Source organism: Condylura cristata, unplaced genomic scaffold (assembly GCF_000260355.1).
Source record: "Condylura cristata isolate star-nosed mole 26May11 unplaced genomic scaffold, ConCri1.0 scaffold00009, whole genome shotgun sequence".
NCBI lineage: Eukaryota > Metazoa > Chordata > Mammalia > Eulipotyphla > Talpidae > Condylura > Condylura cristata.
In genome coordinates, this window is record NW_004567110.1 from 7,427,406 (window position 1) to 7,444,767 (window position 17,362).

General features: G+C 43.0%; 1 protein-coding gene across 4 annotated transcripts in view; it reads left to right on the forward strand.

Moving 5' to 3' along the window:
- Positions 1 to 15,933, forward strand: part of FAM49B (family with sequence similarity 49, member B) — a 99,881-nt gene extending 83,948 nt beyond the window's left edge. For all 4 annotated transcript variants that reach the window (XM_004679592.2, XM_004679593.2, XM_012723042.1 and 1 more), the window contains 7 exons: positions 4,953 to 5,089; positions 5,995 to 6,072; positions 7,921 to 8,037; positions 8,541 to 8,620; positions 9,757 to 9,883; positions 11,199 to 11,269; positions 15,187 to 15,933. In XM_004679592.2, the coding sequence (XP_004679649.1) occupies positions 4,953 to 5,089; positions 5,995 to 6,072; positions 7,921 to 8,037; positions 8,541 to 8,620; positions 9,757 to 9,883; positions 11,199 to 11,269; positions 15,187 to 15,250 (674 nt within the window). In that variant the 3' untranslated portion in view covers positions 15,251 to 15,933. The remainder of the gene's footprint in view (positions 1 to 4,952; positions 5,090 to 5,994; positions 6,073 to 7,920; positions 8,038 to 8,540; positions 8,621 to 9,756; positions 9,884 to 11,198; positions 11,270 to 15,186) is intronic.
- Positions 15,934 to 17,362: the final 1,429 nt, after the last annotated feature.

Below are 17,362 nucleotides of genomic sequence, written 5' to 3' on the forward strand. Positions count from 1 at the left end.
CCTTGACCCCAAAGTAGAGAATTTCATAATTATATTACTAATTTATTTCCTTGCCATATTTCTACAAGGGAATGTCTGGTTTCTTTGCAGCCTAAAATGCCCTAGCTTGGGAATCTACTTTGTAGGGTTTCTCTCTAGTTTTCCCAAATTCTTTCTCATTTGTGGGAACTTATCTCACTTTCCTGGGGGATCTATATTTGTGGATTAAAATCTTGGCTGTTAATCAGTTTGTATGTCCAGAACTGTACAAAATGTGCAATAGGAACCTAATAATATATCCAGAGTTGTCTAGAGAGTTACTATGACAAAAAGAATTAAAAACCACCAACAACAAAAAAACCACTGCCCTTTACCCTTACCTGGGAAGTTATTCAGCAGTCAGAATTATGCCTGTAAAACACTGAGGAAGCAAAACTTAAGTCCCTGATTCCTAGAACAGGCCGGGCAGGTAAGCTACACCTGTTCAGCTGCTTTTGTAGTTTGAAAGCTCTCAGGTAGAAGGACTTTTTTGTGTGAAGTTGAGAGTGTAGGGGAGGAGGAGTGTAGATGTGAGAAACTTGAAATGGGTTCTTGATGCATGCTTTTTCATAATTTTAGTTTTTGAATCATAAGCACATTTTATATTCTAAACGAATGTACAGTTTGATTAGAAAACCACATTGTTAGATATAGGTCAAATTGGGATTTTAGGCCTGAGCTTTGATGTGTGTGGACCACATAGTTGTTTTGTTTTTGTTTTTTTTATAGTTTATTTTTACATCATTTTTTGTACTTTTTTTTTTTCCCATCTCAATTGTAATCCCCGCAGGTTTCCCATCACCAAGTCACCCATGTGCCATCACCATAGTCCTGTGCACTTCCCTCCCCACCCCCACCCCCGATTTTAATCCCATTCCTCTCTCCACCCCCACAAAATGTCTCTGCTATATGGCTGTTCATTATTATTATTATTTTCTCACCTGGTAGACCACATCATTTTTAAAAATTTCAAAATGGTTGTCATTTGAAAATTGGTGGCTGTGTTTCAGTGTGCGCGCATGTGTAAGTCTGCCTTTGCTTTAGGCTATAGCTCGTCACTAGATGTGTGCCTCAGGTGACCAGAGCTGAGCAGCCAGGGCCCGCCTGTCCCTTAGGCCTGCTCTGCAGCAGGTCCTATCGCGCCATAGTCTGTTATATCTCACTCTCCTTAGGCCTTTATGGGAGCAGCTGGCCACTTAGGTCAGCAGCCTCTGCTTTGAAATTTAAGTTGTTTTTCCAAAATGCCTTTGTCTTCGAAACAGAAACTTGTTATTTCTCCTTAGATGCAGTACACATTGTCAAATGTAGACAAATAAAAGATGAGATGGATGTATTTGTATAAATTATCCTTGTCTTTCTAGAAGATTTGTAACTTAACTCTCCTAAACTCAGCTGTCAGTTCTTTGACTTCACATCCATGTCAATTAAGTAGTCTAGCTTTGTAATCTCAGGAGCCTGTGTCTTTTGATCATGGTTCTCTTGTCTTTTGATCATGGTTCTCTTGACTTAAACATATTTAGAGTTTTTCTTTCGCAGTTTCTAGCTGCATTTGAAGCAAATTGATTTAGAGGGTGCTCAGGTCACTTAGCATTTGCCAATAAAAAAAGTGTAGTAGGTTAAACTACTCAGATGCATTTTCTTGCGTTATCTATTGGAATTAAATCAGGTTAGTGGTGTGTGTTTCGTCTTGGGTACTGTGTTTCATTTCAGCAAAGTAACTCAGGTAACGAGCAAAAAGCTAGTAGTCATGCTGTGAACCTTCATTATTCTATTCTTGATGCTTCTGTAAAGTTGAGAGCAAACTACAAATTTAAGATCTGAAGGTTTCCTCTTCCTTTTGTCTGAAACTTGGGAAATGATGTTTACTGCTTCCTTGCTTATAGAAGCCTTTCTTGCTTGCATATAAGGAGGTCAGTGTTTGGTGAGTGTAAGAGATTAATGAACATTCACATCTGACATGTCAGATATTTTTCAGGTGGTTGGCAGAAGCAGTTAGCAATGGATTTTAGGCTTTGGAATCATCATGGCCTCAGTGTGGCATTTGTTGCTTATTAGCTGTGTGGTTTTGGTCACAGAATTGCTCAAATCCTGTGAACTTCACTAGTCTGCCTTCATATCTGTGCAGCCTTTCTTGTCTTTTCTACTTCATTGTTGAGCCAGTTGGAGAATAAATCACCTCTAACAGCAAACGGCTGGGAAGATGCACATGGTCCTGAAGAACTGCAATCTCAGAGAGAATTACTTGACCTGCGCTACCAGGGTGCTCCAGAAGGGGCGCTCTGGCTGGTGGGAAGGTACCGAGCTTTGCCACCAGGTTTCTGTCTTGTGAGGACTTAGTGGTGGAGTTATTTTAAGTGAGGGAAAGTTGTAGGTCAGACAGTAGTAGTCTTCTCATCTTCTGCCTGGGGCCACCTCTGGAGGTAATAGTGAGTGAGTTGATCCAACATTTGACTCCTTTTATCAAAATTTCCCAAAATGACAGGGTTATTTGTGATTATGTCTCTTGACTGTCTTGGATCCCCATACTTTATATCCTTTGGGTTCTTTTCTGAGGATTTGGGATCTGGTCTTTGATAGCAAATCGATGGCAGCTGACAAGAATAAGTGCATCTTCTCACTAAAAGGTGCTTTCCCCAAGGACCTCGGCTTCCTAGGTTCCCTCTTTTCTACTTCATGGACCAGTCTGCCTTACCTGTCTCCCAGTGGTCACTTCCTTGCAGCCTTCATTTATATAGCTTTGACTTCTGCACTGTTCTTCAGTTTCAGTTTCAGCCTTTAGGACTTAGTGGTCCATTAATTTACTCCTCCTCACCTCCTTTTCCTAGAAGTAAAAACCATGTGGTTTTGTTTTAGTACCTTCACAGAAACCAGTTCCTGTGCCATCTCTTCTTTGATCTCCTTTTCAACTCAGCAAGAGACCTGGAGCACCTCTTGGGATAGTCTGATTCTTTTCTTGACATAGGGCATTGTCGGCCAGTAGAGATCTGTCTGTACAGTGTAGCCCAGTGGTCTGCCACTGTTCATGGATTGTTCTCATCTGTGATCACTGACCATCCTAACTCAGCCACTGACCTTATTCCACCTTCCCAGAGTGGTAGAGCACTGTGAATGCTGACATTAATCCTAAAGCTTGATAATATATAGAAAATACTATTTTTTTTTTCTTAAATAGAAAAAAAATTACTTTTTAAAATTGTTTTACTTTTTAAATTGTTTTACTTTTAAATTGTTTTCCCCTACTCTATCAACTTAATTAAATTAGCTACTTAAATTAGCACATAGAGTGAACCTACGTGCTGGAGAGATGCAAACAGTTTTTTAAAATAACCCAAAAAAGGTCTCTCCTGTTAATTGCTCTTTGCTTACACTCACACCTTTGCAAGTCACCTATGCTCCCACAGTAAGTCACCATGCTGCAGCTGCAGTGGAGTTTTTAAATGCTAATCTGGGCCCTCCCTGGTGGTGCAGCAGGTTGCTGGCGCTGCATTGGGAAGCTAAGCAAGGCCGTGGCTGCGTCAGTGCTAGTTCAAGCCCCGCCCCAGAGCTGACCCACTTGGTGCAGCAGACCTCTCTTGCCTCGCCTGCTGCTCCCCACTCTGTTTCTGGTGAATCCTCTCACCGCCCCTGCACCTCTGGCCTGTACCCCATTTCTATATGCACACACAAAAATTTTTTTTAATAAATGCTAATCTGTTGGCATCACTACCCCCCGCTTAAAATAGTTCTGTTGGGGACATTAGAATGCCAAGGCCAGGGTGTCTAGTGTGGCATACAAATGATACGCATGCTGTTTTAGCCTTGGGCTCGCTCTCCTCCTTGCTCTCTTCATTGAACCTCTTGCTCTACTACGGCATGCCCTTTCCCCTGCTCCTCCTCACTGTGCACTGCCCTTAGCCTGTATGTCGCCTACTTGATGAAGTCTTTTCCTGAGTCTTCAACTTGGTGAGGTCCCCTTTTATGCCGTTGTATTGTATCCTGTACTTCTTGACTTCTGTCCCAGTAGCATTCATTTCACTCTGCACAGTGAGCCACTGTGTGGGCATAGAGAGCATGTCTGTCTTCATTTCTTCTCCCCTGGTGCTTGGCAAAGTAGACAGGCATTTTCAAACTACTGTTCAAAAAGGATAATGATGATCATTTGGAGTTACTGGATCAGAATGTCTCTGGAGAATCTAGTGTGTCTAGCCTGTGCACCAGGCCCAGTATGCACGTAATAGGCTCTGAAGAAGTACCTACCGCTGTGAGGAATCGGGTTAGTACTTACAGAGGCAGGTTGATGCTTCATTTGAGAGGCAATTCATTGTGTGGAAAACGGGGCTGTGGGTGCTTAAACACATGGTACACTAGCTGTGCACTGGGGATATGTCTTCGAGTCCATTGGCCCTTCTGTCACGCCCATGTCACAGTTGACGGTGAGTGAAGTGAGAGGCCAAGCTGCTCATAGTTAGGTCTTTACAGAGAGCAGAACTGGTTTACAGTCTGTTGTAAATATATTATTACTACATGTTTGTTTATTGATCTGATAGGTACTGTTTACTCTGTAACCTCTTGTTTTCGCTGAATAAAAATCCTGAGTTCAGGATTTTTACTGTTTCTGTAATGGAATGGTTTGATTTACCTGATTTTATTTTTGAAGAGATATATTTGTATTTCCATTTATAAACATAGTACTTACTAGTTTGACTTTCTAAAAATGGTACTTATTTCTTTTTTTAAAAACATTTTTATGGAAATTGAAATCACATTTATAAATTGTTCAATTTTTATTAAATATTAGAAAGATACAGACAACTTAACATTTTTATTTTTTCCCTCTTTAAAAATAATACGTTTATTGAGGTAATGCTGGATTCTGCCACTGTATCTCTTAGGGGGCAGGGCCACACCTCTCTGAAAGGCCTGTTAACACACGATGCCCAATCTTTTTTCTTTAGAAGCAGCATTAAGAGGTCTTCTGGGAGCCCTGACAAGCACCCCGTATTCTCCCACCCAGCATCTAGAGCGAGAGCAGGCTCTTGCTAAACAGTTTGCAGAAATTCTTCATTTCACACTCCGATTTGATGAACTCAAGGTAGGATGGTCTGCTTGCTCTGATGAGCCTTTCAGTGACATTAGGAGGAAATGGCTGAAGAACTTGCTGGAATATTTTCAGATGATGTGCTCCTTAGCAAAAAAGGAAAACTGGAGTTAAAATTTATGGTAGACCTTTTGACATGTGGATAATAAATATTAAATTACCCAATATTCTGTTTTCCTTTAACCCCCTTTAAAAAATATCTGCATTTAACATTACTGATTTTTTGTGGTCCTATTTCCTTTTATCCTCATCTCCAGTTTATTTCAACATTCCTTTATATAAAAATGCTGACATCTCCCCCTTTTTCTTTCCCTTCCTGTCTGAATGTGTGAAGAAAAAAGCATAGCATTTTTCTCTCAGGAGACGCGAGTGCTGTGTTGGTCTCTGCTACAGTATCTTGTTTTGAGGATGGTCCTGAGCTTGTCAGGGCCTTTCCAGCACTTGTATAGCAAGAGGAGAAGCCGACCCCTAGCTCCAGCCTCCTATGATTGTGTCACTGACTGCTACTGCAGTCATACTTTGAGGATAGGTGATTTTTTTTTGAGGCTCTCTCTGTTCACCATAAATACGTATTTTTTACTATTTAACACCGATTTCTACACATTCTTACTGATCATGCCATTTTTTAGTAAATAAGATTTTAGCATAGTACTTGAAATTTTTCAAAAGAAGGAACGTGTCCTGCTCATCACAGAGACCATCTGCAGTTTCGCGTGCACACCGAGAAAGCACAGTGTTAGGAGATTTAGTGCATAGCTGCCTCTTCGTGACAAGTTTAAAAACGGCAAACAAGTTAGAGAGTGTTACTCACCTAGTTAAAGCTACTTAGTAGATTTTCACTTAATTTTTACTGGCATTTAGTACATAACACGTTTTTCTTTCACTAATGTCTTCTTTAGATGACAAATCCTGCTATACAGAACGACTTTAGCTATTACAGAAGGACACTGAGTCGTATGAGGATCAACAATGTTCCAGTAAGTCACTGCTTTGACTCAGGAGTGGCGGTGCCGGCTGGGTGCTCAGCTAGCTCTGTGCGCTCTTTCCCTTGTCCCTTCATTCAGGTAGAGTGAAGGCAAGGGGTGAAAGGTAGCTGTGACAGCAGCCACACTGGGAAGAAAGCAGATGTAGCATGTCATGCAGTGCTTACCTTTATTCCACGCCCTTGGATTTCCAAGGCTTCAGTGAAATTGATTTTTGTCTAATGTGGAGGCATGTGAAATTTTTCTAATTCTCGTAAAAATTTTTTTTATTGAAATAACATTGCATTGTAACATAGATTCCATGTGTGAATCACTAAGGTGTTTTCACTTTAGTTGTGCGAAAGTTCTGAGCTTTTGTCCTGGCGAGAAATTGCCAGACACGGAAGTTACCGAGCGGAGAGCAAGATGGGCCCTGACCTCCCGCGCCGGGCGCGGTGTAGCTGCTTTTCTGGTTTCTTTAGCCTCTTGGCTCCCCCCTCTTAAGCCGTTGAGTAAGTACGCTTTTCTACCTCCAGGGAATCAAGCTCATGAGCAAAACTTTAAATATTTTTTTTCTCTAGGTATTTTGAGAGGTTCTACATTGTGCGCGTGGGCGGTACCTTTCTAGAGTCAGCCCTCATCATTGCAGCAGTTTCATAAAGTGACATAACATGTTAAAAAAAATACCAAGTGAGACCATACTTTCTTTTTCTTTAACCGAGTAAGTAGGTAATGAAACGGCTGCATTAAGACACTCCCTGGGTTGGAGGAAAGGTTTCTCTTCCCTGAAGCATCTGTTATGTGCCTGTTTGGATTTGTACAAGCCAGTTCTTGCTGTGAGACTGACCTTATCTGTCTTTTCACACCCACCAGTGTAGACTAAAATGAGAACAGACCCCACCTGCCGTGGCAGCGTCACTCAGGGGCAGAGAGCTTAGTGTCACCTGTGCCGCACTGTCTTTCGCCTCCCCTAGTTATAGGTAAAGCCAGTTGTTTTCAAGTGAAATTTCATTTTTTCCCCACCTGTTTTCATTTCGTAATCCTCATATCCCATCCCGTTGAGTGCCTAATTCTTTCTGGTAGTCACTCTGTTGCAGTCACACTCATTTTCCTAGACTTTCCTTTTTGGCTTAGTCCGCACACTGTCATCAGCTAACCTTCCTTAGAAAATTGACTTCACTGGCATTCCTGCTCGCTCTCTCAGGGAGGGCTGGTCCCAGCAGAGAGAGAACAGGAACTTCGGCAAGCACTTAAGACTCTGCCCCCAGCCTTGCTTTCCAGTCTTAGCCTGAAGGAGACAATTCCCTTCTTGACGAGCCTGGGGCAGCTCTGCGCTTCCTGCGGGAGTGTGCCAGCCGCTGTGACTCGGGGATTCCTGCCCCGTCTGACCTCGTCGCCTGCGGGAGCCTGCCGTGGCTGCTTTTGAGTTTTCCTTCCAGCCTGACTTGGTCTTTCTCTCTTGCGCTTTCTCCATCCCCTCTTAGTTTTTGTGGTGGCGGCTCATGGCTGTTTAGTGTCTCTCCTGAGAGCATTGGCTACAGTGACAGAGTCCTCAGTCCTCTTCTTGTCCCCCAGGCATTAGGACAATGCCTTGTGTAGCGTAGACAGCTCCGCAAGGTTTTTTTTTTGTTTGTTTGTTTGTTTGATGCCATTTAAAGTATTTTAAAAGAAGTTAACTTAAAAAATGCTTAAGGTCATTTTTAATCTCTTTTTAAAGGCTTAAGATGTATGTGTATAGGACGGTCTAAACTATACTTTGTGAAAGGTAGTTATCAGATACTCTGTCTAGGTCCTTTGATATAAATGCTTTATAATATTTTGTAAGTTATGAACAACTATCAATTGCTCTTATTTTTCACACAGGCAGAAGGAGAAAATGAAGTAAATAATGAATTGGCAAACCGAATGTCTTTGTTTTATGCTGAGGCAACCCCAATGCTGAAAACCTTAAGTGATGCCACAACAAAATTCGTGTCTGAGGTAAGCGTTGCCTGGCAACGTGTCGAATGTGGCACACCCTGTGACTTTGAGTGCCAGACCTAGGCCAGCAGGCTGCCAGAGGAGCATGCTGAGTTCTCTCCCCTTACTGGAGACCTAGTGCCCACGTCTGCCCACCTGAGTTTCCCAGTTGTAGAACTGACAGCTTAGCCAGCTGTCTCAGCAGTTCTTAAAACATAAGCCACATTCCCTTCCTCCTCTGCTCAGTTGTTTCCAGTTCCTTTGTAGTATCCTTAGGATAAAGTCCTAACTCTTGAGGTCTGATTCTGTGGTGCTTTCCTCCCAGCTAGAACTCAAGTTCGCTTGGCTGTCCTGCTCAGCCCCCACCCCTAGAGCTTAGAGCAACCTGCACTCTAATGCCTTTCCACGCAGTTAGGTAGGAACCAAATTATAACCTTGAGTTTTCATGTTGTGTCAGGTTTTAAGTTATGTGTAAGTAGTAACTGACACTTCTGCTTTAATTTATTCTCCATATACTTTTACAGAATAAAAATTTACCAATAGAAAATACCACAGACTGTCTGAGCACCATGGCCAGCGTCTGCAGAGTCATGCTGGAAACCCCGTGAGTACTTGGCTGAGTTGTCACCTTCACAGTCTGCTGAAATGTTGCCCTGCTAGAAACATGTTATATTTGAAAGGGAGAAATGAGGTATTTCTCAAAAACTTAATGTTAGTATGTGAGCAAAACTAAAGTAATTGGGCGCCTTCATCTAGCTTTTGGTTAGGTGTGAAGTCTAAAACTAACTTAGCCGTTTTGTAATGGGGACTGTGTGATCTTCATTTTGGGGTAGAGAGCGAGCTTCAGAGCTTTTTGGCTATGCCTTTCATCAGTGTTCTCTTTCTCTTCAGTAAAGAACTTTGCTTATTTGCTGGAGGGCTAGAGTTAGTCTTTTCTCTCAGCGGTATTTTGTAGTCTTCATTGTTGTGACACTAACCTGACTTCGCTTTGGGGTTAGCCTTCCATATCACAATGTCTAGCTGGATTTCACTATGAGAAGGCAGAAAGCAGTCCTGCATGCCTGAGGGAGAGGTGGTTTTGCTAGATAACTGGTAATCTGTGTGAAGCTTTTTATTTTCTAAGATCTACTATATATGTCACCTTACTGGAAAACCTAATGAAGTAAAAGGTCAACTATTCAGCATCCTCCTCCTCATTGAGGGGAGTGAGATTCTGGAACAGGAGGGACTTGGGCACTGTGCTCCACACAGGTGCCTGAATGACCCCACCCTGGTTCGGAGCTCTGACTGCCGTCTCTTGCCGCAGTCTCCAAGTGGGAATTTTCTCATTCTCCAAATGAGAAAAGAATATGCCTGAATTTCAGTCCAGCAATATAGTAATGTTTATATCAAGTTAGCCCCCAAGTAACAAACATTCTTGTTCTATTAAACTAGTGACCTTTGTTGTCATATTGGCAATTGTACCGCCCTTCACAAAGCATCCACCCCCAGAACTGCACTTTGGGGCGACTTTTGTTTTTTGTAGAATGGTCTGATCTCTACAGGAGGGATAATGTACTGTGGTGGGTGCATGTAGGGACTTCAGCTACTTCCTCTCTCTGGGAAACTCATAGAGAAAGGTCATAAAGTTTGCATCCCTTTTTGAGAGCATCAGGGTAAGTTTTTGAGCATCACCTGAGAGATGAATCAGCTCATTAATTGTGATGTGCCTCATTCATCCGTTATCTTTTCTCCTTCTAGGGAATATAGGAGCAGATTCACAAATGAGGAGACAGTATCATTCTGCTTGAGGGTGATGGTGGGTGTCATAATACTATATGACCATGTACATCCAGTGGGAGCATTTGCCAAAACTTCAAAAATTGATGTAAGTTACATTTTATGTCAATTCTAACTGTTCAATTTTAATCTGTGGTAAGGTGGATTTTAGTCTCTTCTGCTACCTTAACATATTTCCCCAAACTTGTGTCCAGGTGGAGCTGGATGATTAGAGGAAGATCTGTCTGTATGTGGCTCCTAGTAGGGTAACCTTGGACTTGAGTGGCCCCTCTGCCTAGTTGGCAATATAAATAATCAGAGATAAGAACTTGTGGTTATGTTGTATTCTTTATTTGGACAAAAGATCTTTCAAGCTAAAGAGTCATCCAGAGCTAATCTATATAAAATGTTAGTAGAGGCGCTAGATGCGAAGAGTTTAAATCTTTGCATATTTTCCCTCCTCTGCCCCGATTGCCTGGTCTCCACAGACACTTCTATTAGAGTAGTTTCTTGGTTTCCCTGTTTTGTAATAGCTCTCTTTACCCTCTTGGTGTTTGTGAGAATTTCCCTTTCACAGCAGTCCTAGCTCTTAGCCCTTCTTATCTGGAGTAGACTGCTGGTCAGTCTTCCTGCCTTCATTCATAGCTATGCTGGAAAGACAAATGAGTTCACAGTGACCGAGTCACTATTGCTTCCCAAGGGTTTTACATTTGTTTTCATTTAGCTCTGAAAGTATCTGTAGCGTGTAGGTGCTATAGCTCCCTGCAGATTGAGGTTTAGGGAAACCAGTACTGTAACTGGAATGGTAGAGTGGGAGCTTGAAACCCCCCGCCCCCTTCTCCATGGTTTCCAAAGCTTATGGTTTCTCCTGTGGATGCTCCCCATAGGGGCATTCGAGCCACTGTTCCTTCCATGCCCTCTTCATTGAGCTGTTCCCTTTTTTAATAGCCTGTGGCTTCTCCCTCCTGCAACAGCCTGTTTAAATGTGTCTTCCTGGTTTTTTCCCACCTCTACCTACCCTCCCATCTCCCCAAATCATTTCATGTCTGCAGTCTGCAGTGTGACTTTCACCTGTCAGGAAAGGTCTTCTTTTCCTTGCCATCATGTCCGGCCTGTATGAAAAAGGCTGTTCAGCACTTTTGCAGAAAAATTTCTGTGAGCAGGCTCTTCCTTCCTCTTCTTACTGTGGGTGGTTCTTCAGTTTGACTGAGAGGATTCTTCAAAAGTTCTGTTTGGCAGGCCAAACACAATAACATTTGGGTATTCCCCCCCTCCCCCCTCCCCCCAATAATTATTTTGACATTGCTAGTATGTAATTTCTCAAGAATTCCATAAATGTAGCCCTAGTTTATGTGTTACTGTTTCAGAAATGAGTGTATATGAAAAAAAGATGTTTTACCTTTTCTGTTTCCTTTTCTCCCTAGATGAAAGGTTGTATCAAAGTTCTTAAGGACCAACCTCCTAATAGTGTAGAAGGTCTTCTAAATGCTCTCAGGTGTGTATATTTACAAGTACAGATGCAGAGAGAAAATGCATGTAAAATGTGAAAAGCACAAAAGACACGAAGTGTGTTCAACACAGAAATGTGAAGATTTCACTTCGCTTATTGGTAATCTTACTTTAAATATTGGTAACAGTGTGTTTACAGTGATGTGCGTGCCCAGGTGAGAAAAGCAGTTTCATTTCCTTTAGCACTTGGCTTTCACTTTTGCCCTTTGGAAGCAAGAATTGCTTATTATTTATTTTTCAAATAGTTATAATACTAAGTGTAAATAAAAGTCAAATAACAGGAAAAAAAATTTTTTTTAAAGATTTATTTATTTGTTCATTCAGAACTGGTGTACAGGCTAGAGGCTCAGGGGCGGCGAGAGGCTTCACCAGAGACAGAGTGGGAAGCAGAACAGGCAGATCGATGAAGTACACTGCTGAGGGGAGCAACGGGCGGGCCAGGAGAGGTCTGCCACGCCATGCGGTCACCTCTGGGGCAGGCGGGAATCGAACTCATGTGGAATTGGCTTTAGTTTCTCAGTGCAGTGCTTTAACCCGCTGCGCCACCAGGGAGGGCCATAACAGGAAAATTTAAAGGAAAAGAAATCTTAATTTTCCTATTTTGAAGTATCAACTTTTTGCTGTATCACCTTACAGTTTTTCTTTACACTTATTAAGCCCTTGCTCCATCTAATATTTACAAAGTGATGCCATACAAGCTATTTTATAATTAGCTCCTTTCCTTTTATATTATGTGGTTGTATTTCTGGGTTCAGAAATAAAGATCTCTGTTATTTTTGTGTCTGTCTTATAATAGCAGTAGTGCAGACAGTTTTTATCTCTTTTTTCCCCAGCTATGACTTACTTAGTTATTAAAGCTCCTAAGGATATTTTTAAATGAAAATCTTATTAGCACATTAAAACATCTTAACTACAGAGATTTAATTGGTGTTACAGCTTCTTCAACATAATAGATGATTTGTTCATTGTTTATCTTGTGTTTTTTTTTTTTTTTTAAAGATTTATTGATGCATACAGAACTGGGGTACAGGCCAGAGATGTGGAGGGTCAGAGGACCCACCAGAGACAGACTGGGGAGCAGAACAGGCAGATCAACGAAGCACACTGCTGAGGGGAGCAGCGGGTGGGTCAGGAGAGGTCTGCCGCGCCCTGTGGTCAACTCTGGAGCAGGCGGGGATCGAGCTCATGCGGAGGTGGCTTTAGCTTCTTAGTGCTCTGCTTTAACCTGCTGCGCCACCAGGAAGTTCCTATCTTGTGTTTTAACACAAATATTACGTGACTGCAGAAATATTTATGTTGACCTTCTGAGATCACAGTCTTTGCTTTTCACGTGTCAGAGTGAAATGATTGCCATTTCCATGCCATGTTCCCCATGCGTGGTGAGCAAGCATGTTGTTACGGCTCTGGAATTCTAGTCTTGCCTGGTATGCCAGGAAACAAAATCTAGACTATATCACTTCCACTCAGTAGAACCAAGTGATTTTATTTAGATTATGAAATGTTGATTTTAAGAAGTGACTACATGACTAAAGGAGATTATTCTAAATGAGCATCAGAAAGATGAAGGAAAATGATACAACAGTAACTAATCCATAGAATGTCAAGCTAGTTCAGTCATGAGTGATGAGACGCTGTGATTTTGGAACTTTTACTCTGGAGGTTTTTACAGTGCCCAAGACTTCTGGGTTTTGCCAGTTGGAATTGTGAGTCTCTGTTCCTGGAGCCCTTGCTGATGACTTCCTGTGCCCCAGCCAGCCTGTTGTTCTCTCCAGCTCCTTTTTTCTGGTTGATTAGTCAGGACAGGTAGTGATTGCTTTTCTAATAGAAAAGCGATATGCACTTGGAAAAGGCCTGTTTGGCACACACGATGCAGTAACACGTTCATGTTGTGTTATTGCCACCCAGTTAGATGTTACTGGCTTTTCTTGGAAATAGTGGATTAAAGCTTGATAAGGTTCTCAATTGGCTCTGGCCAGGAAGGGTCCTGAGGATTGCTAGAAGCTCTTGGTCACATCCCGCAGGAGGAGCGAAATCTGGCATCCGGATGGGCAGGGAAGTGCCCGCTCTGGTGCTGCGTGGTGACGCTGCCGGTGCCCATGCGGTTCACTCAAGTCTTCGCACTCTGCTGTGTCTCAGGAGGGGAGGGAAGCTAGTGAAGGGACGCTGTTGGCCATTTTCTTCGTGACATCAGTAGGGATGTGTATAACTGTGTGCGTTTTGTGAGCTTGGGAGATGAGCTAGAAAGGGGAGACCTTTGCTACATCATCTACCACTTAACTGCGAGTACTTCTTCATAAACTTTTCCTCCAGCCCGGTTAACTTACCGTCTTGTCTTCCTTCCACAAGCACTGAGCACCTGTAATGAGTCAGGTGCTCACTGTTGGCTCTTTAGTGATATGAAAACAGTTTGGTGCAGCTTCTAAGAAAGATTACAGAGTCTGACAGGTACTGAGTCAACACATTTGTCTCTTTACATCTCCAAATATTTGAGAGTTCAGGTACTTTTTTTCAGTTTTTAATTTGAAATGAAATAAAAGTATTGAATAAACTAATCTAATACAGTAAGACCATCTGTGTGTATCTGCTTAAAATGATATATTCCTTATAGACTATATGTGAAAAGGGCCAAATCTGCCCATTTAGCATTAAGTTCTGCGAATTATCTCTTGAGATTTACCCCACAGTTAAGCACTGTTTCTGTTGCTGTGAATCTGGTCCAAGCCTTCGACACGGGCCCCTGTAACAGGCCCTTGGTTGGCCCCTCGGCTGCTACTCCTGCCCCCCACTTTCTCACCATCTAGAGAGAGCTTCCCAGAACCTAAATAAAATTGCCTATCACTCCCCCAGCCCATGTCAAGTCCTCCTCTGGCTTTTATTGCACTTGGAATAGTCTCCGAACCCCACCTACAGCTGTCAATGTCCCTGCCACCTGGTCTCTAGGCCCACCAGGCACTTCTGTCTTTCACTGGGTTTACCCCTTCCGCATGTTAGGGCGTCACCTGTTTCCATGTGAGGTTGTGAGCCCCTGGACCAGTGCACCTGATGGCTTGCTTGGTGGGTTTTCTGCCATTAAGTTCTCCCATAGTGAAGCTTCTGGTAGTATTCACTCTTGCTGATTCTTCTTTTTACATATACAAAACGCGTATTTACATACTTAGAGTAAAACGCACACACACACCCACACACCTAGAAGTAAGGTATTCAGATAGTGAAATGTTCAGGGATGGGGAAGAGATGCAGTTGTGGAGCAGTCTAGATTCAGAAGAGAGCGTGGCAGCTAGCTTATCTGTGAGCGGCTGGAGAGTGAGCAGATGTTCAGGTTTTGTGGGCCACATGATTTCTGTCACAGCCTCACACCTCTGCCATTTAGCAAGAAGCTAACCAAGACATTACTTAAATGAATGAGCATGGCTGTGTTCCATAGCACTTTTGGTATAAACACTGGACTCTGAACTTCATGCAGTTTCCATGTTACATAAGATATTCTTAAATTTTGATTTTTTTCCCTCAGCTGTTTGAAGGCATAAATGCATGCTTAGGTCACAGCCTTTATAAAAACAGTGGTGGGTTGGATTTGACCCATGGATGGTAATTTGCTGATCCCTGGATGGAGGTAGATTATTTCCCCTTGAGTGAGGAGATTCAACGCTATTTGTTGACTTTAGGATTTAACCAGACCTTTTCACCAAGTTAGTTCTAACTTAAATGGTGGATATTTTGTTTAAAAGTGGGTAGGAGGATAAACTAGGCAGCGCCTGAGAGGGTCCAGGGAACTGGATGAGAAGTTCTCCACAAGTTTGGGAGCACAGATTTGCCCGACGTGAGTCCTCTGTGGTCATGAGAGAGCCCAGTGCAGGGACTGTTTGTTTTAATTCCCTGAAATTGATGTTCTTTTACTTCTAGGTACACAACAAAACATTTGAATGATGAGACTACCTCCAAGCAGATCAAATCCATGTTGCAATAACAGTTCTGGAACAAGCGCCTGCTGTAGACACAAGACAGTATTCTGCAGTGACTGAGAATACACAGTTTTTAGTGATTGCAATTACTATCTCATTTACTCTTGCTTTTTATTTCTTTCCTCTGTTCCTCTTACCTCTTTTTTAATCATGTTCTTGTTCTTAAGACTTCCTTTCTGTGCCAAAATCAGTAAGGGTATACTCTGAAGGGACATTGTCCTTCACACGAGCCTTCTTGGGCAGCTAATTATGCATTGCATTCGGGTCTCTACTGAGAACATCTGTGACTTGAACTAAATATTTTTAAATGTGGGTTTTTTTTTTTTTGGAAAACTAATATTTAATATTGCTTCTTCTGCATGGCAAAACTGCCTATTCTGCTATTTAAAAACCCTCAATGACTTTATTTTCTACTGCCGCTTTTTTCATGTGCAGCCAAAATGAAAATGTTTAAATTAACTGTGCTGTACGAATGGTACCCAACACAAACTTTTTAAATTAGTGAGACTTTGTTTAACGTTTTAAGTTTGCATTTTGACTTTTTTTGTAAGGATGTATGTTGTGTGTTTAACCTTTATTAACTAACGTTAAAACTGTGATGTGTGCGTAGAATTTGCGTATGCATGTTCATGTTTAAAGAATGGCTGTGACGATAAAATAAAAATCAGCTTTCATTTTTCTAAGCGTGGCTTGGTTTACTGATGCTTTGTTTTTAGGCTTCCAAAGCTTCCCCCGGTGTAGCTACATGGAATGCAGAGGCACATTATATAATATACCCTTCATTTAGGGAAGAGCTCGGTCTGCTCAGTAGTAGTTTTGCTCATTATCACCTATGTACACAGTTTTAATTGTTTTTAAAATCTTGCCGACTGCAGAACGACCAGTGATCTTGTCATGAACTTGACTGTCATTGTTGATGGACTGTGAGTGTTGCCAGGAGGGTGCCTGTGCTCTTGTGTGGTTGGCTGTTGCCGAGAGAGAGGGCAGCAACCTGAAGCGAAGAGTGTGGAAGGGGAAGCAGCTCTTATTACCCTGGGAGGAGACCACGCACATGTGACAGGCTCTTCTCCAGAGGACACCGGAGGCCAGGATCTAACGGTGTCCGGGGGCTAGCCTCTGCGTTACTTTAGGATCGTAAAGCCCAGGTGTCGTGACTGGGATAAGCTGCTCGAGGACCGTCTGGCTTAATCGTGCTGGTGGTTTAATGGAGAACCCCTAGGAAGTGACCAGAAGGGCAGACTGTGGAAGAACCTCTGGGAGGCTCGTGGTCACTGCTTTCATCGTGCAGTCCTGACCCCACGGTCCCTGATGCAGGATCCCTGTGACCTTTCCTGCTTCGCATCTGCTCTCTGCCAGGCCCTCTTGCTTGATGTTTAGACAGTCACATGTGTTGTGCTGCTTTCATAACTCCGGTCTGCCCTCCCTCGTGTCCGTCTGACGTACACCGACCACTTAATCCAAGGGCCAGCCGCTGTCACCTCCTTCGGGAAGCCTTCAGGATAACACTGGCCACATCCTTCCGAGTGTTGTAATGGGTTACATAGAGGCCCCCCAAAATACGCCCACTCAGAACTTAGGAGTGGTTCTTGGAAACACTTGGAAAAAGGGGTATTTGCAGGTAAATTAAGAATATGGGTTTGAGGTCATCCTACAGAAGGCCAGGTCCTCAGTTCCAGGACAAGATCTTAGAAATGAAGGGGACACACACGAGCAGACGGCTGCCCGAAGAGGAGCCTGGAGATGAGTATCCACACACCAGGGGCCAAGAAGCTGCAGAGAGCCGAGAGGGGCACCGGGCCTCCCGCAGCCCCGGACCCGGCCCACCAATGCAGCCGCCAGCACCGTGACCTCAGATCCCTGCTCCCAGCATTCCTGCTGTTTTAAGCTGCCAAATTGCTGTCACTTGCCCCGGCAGCCCTCAGAATGTAATGTGAATCGCCAGCTACCGCTGGTGTTTGACTGCCCTTGCTGTCTTCCCCAACCCTGCGAAAACTTGACAAGAGCCATGTCTGATTTGCCTTCGGGTCCGAAGGATTCTGCGTAGAACTGGAGTTTGAGCTGGTGCCCTGCAAATGCTTGAAGGAGGAAAATAGATTCGACTCGAGGGGACGATGCAG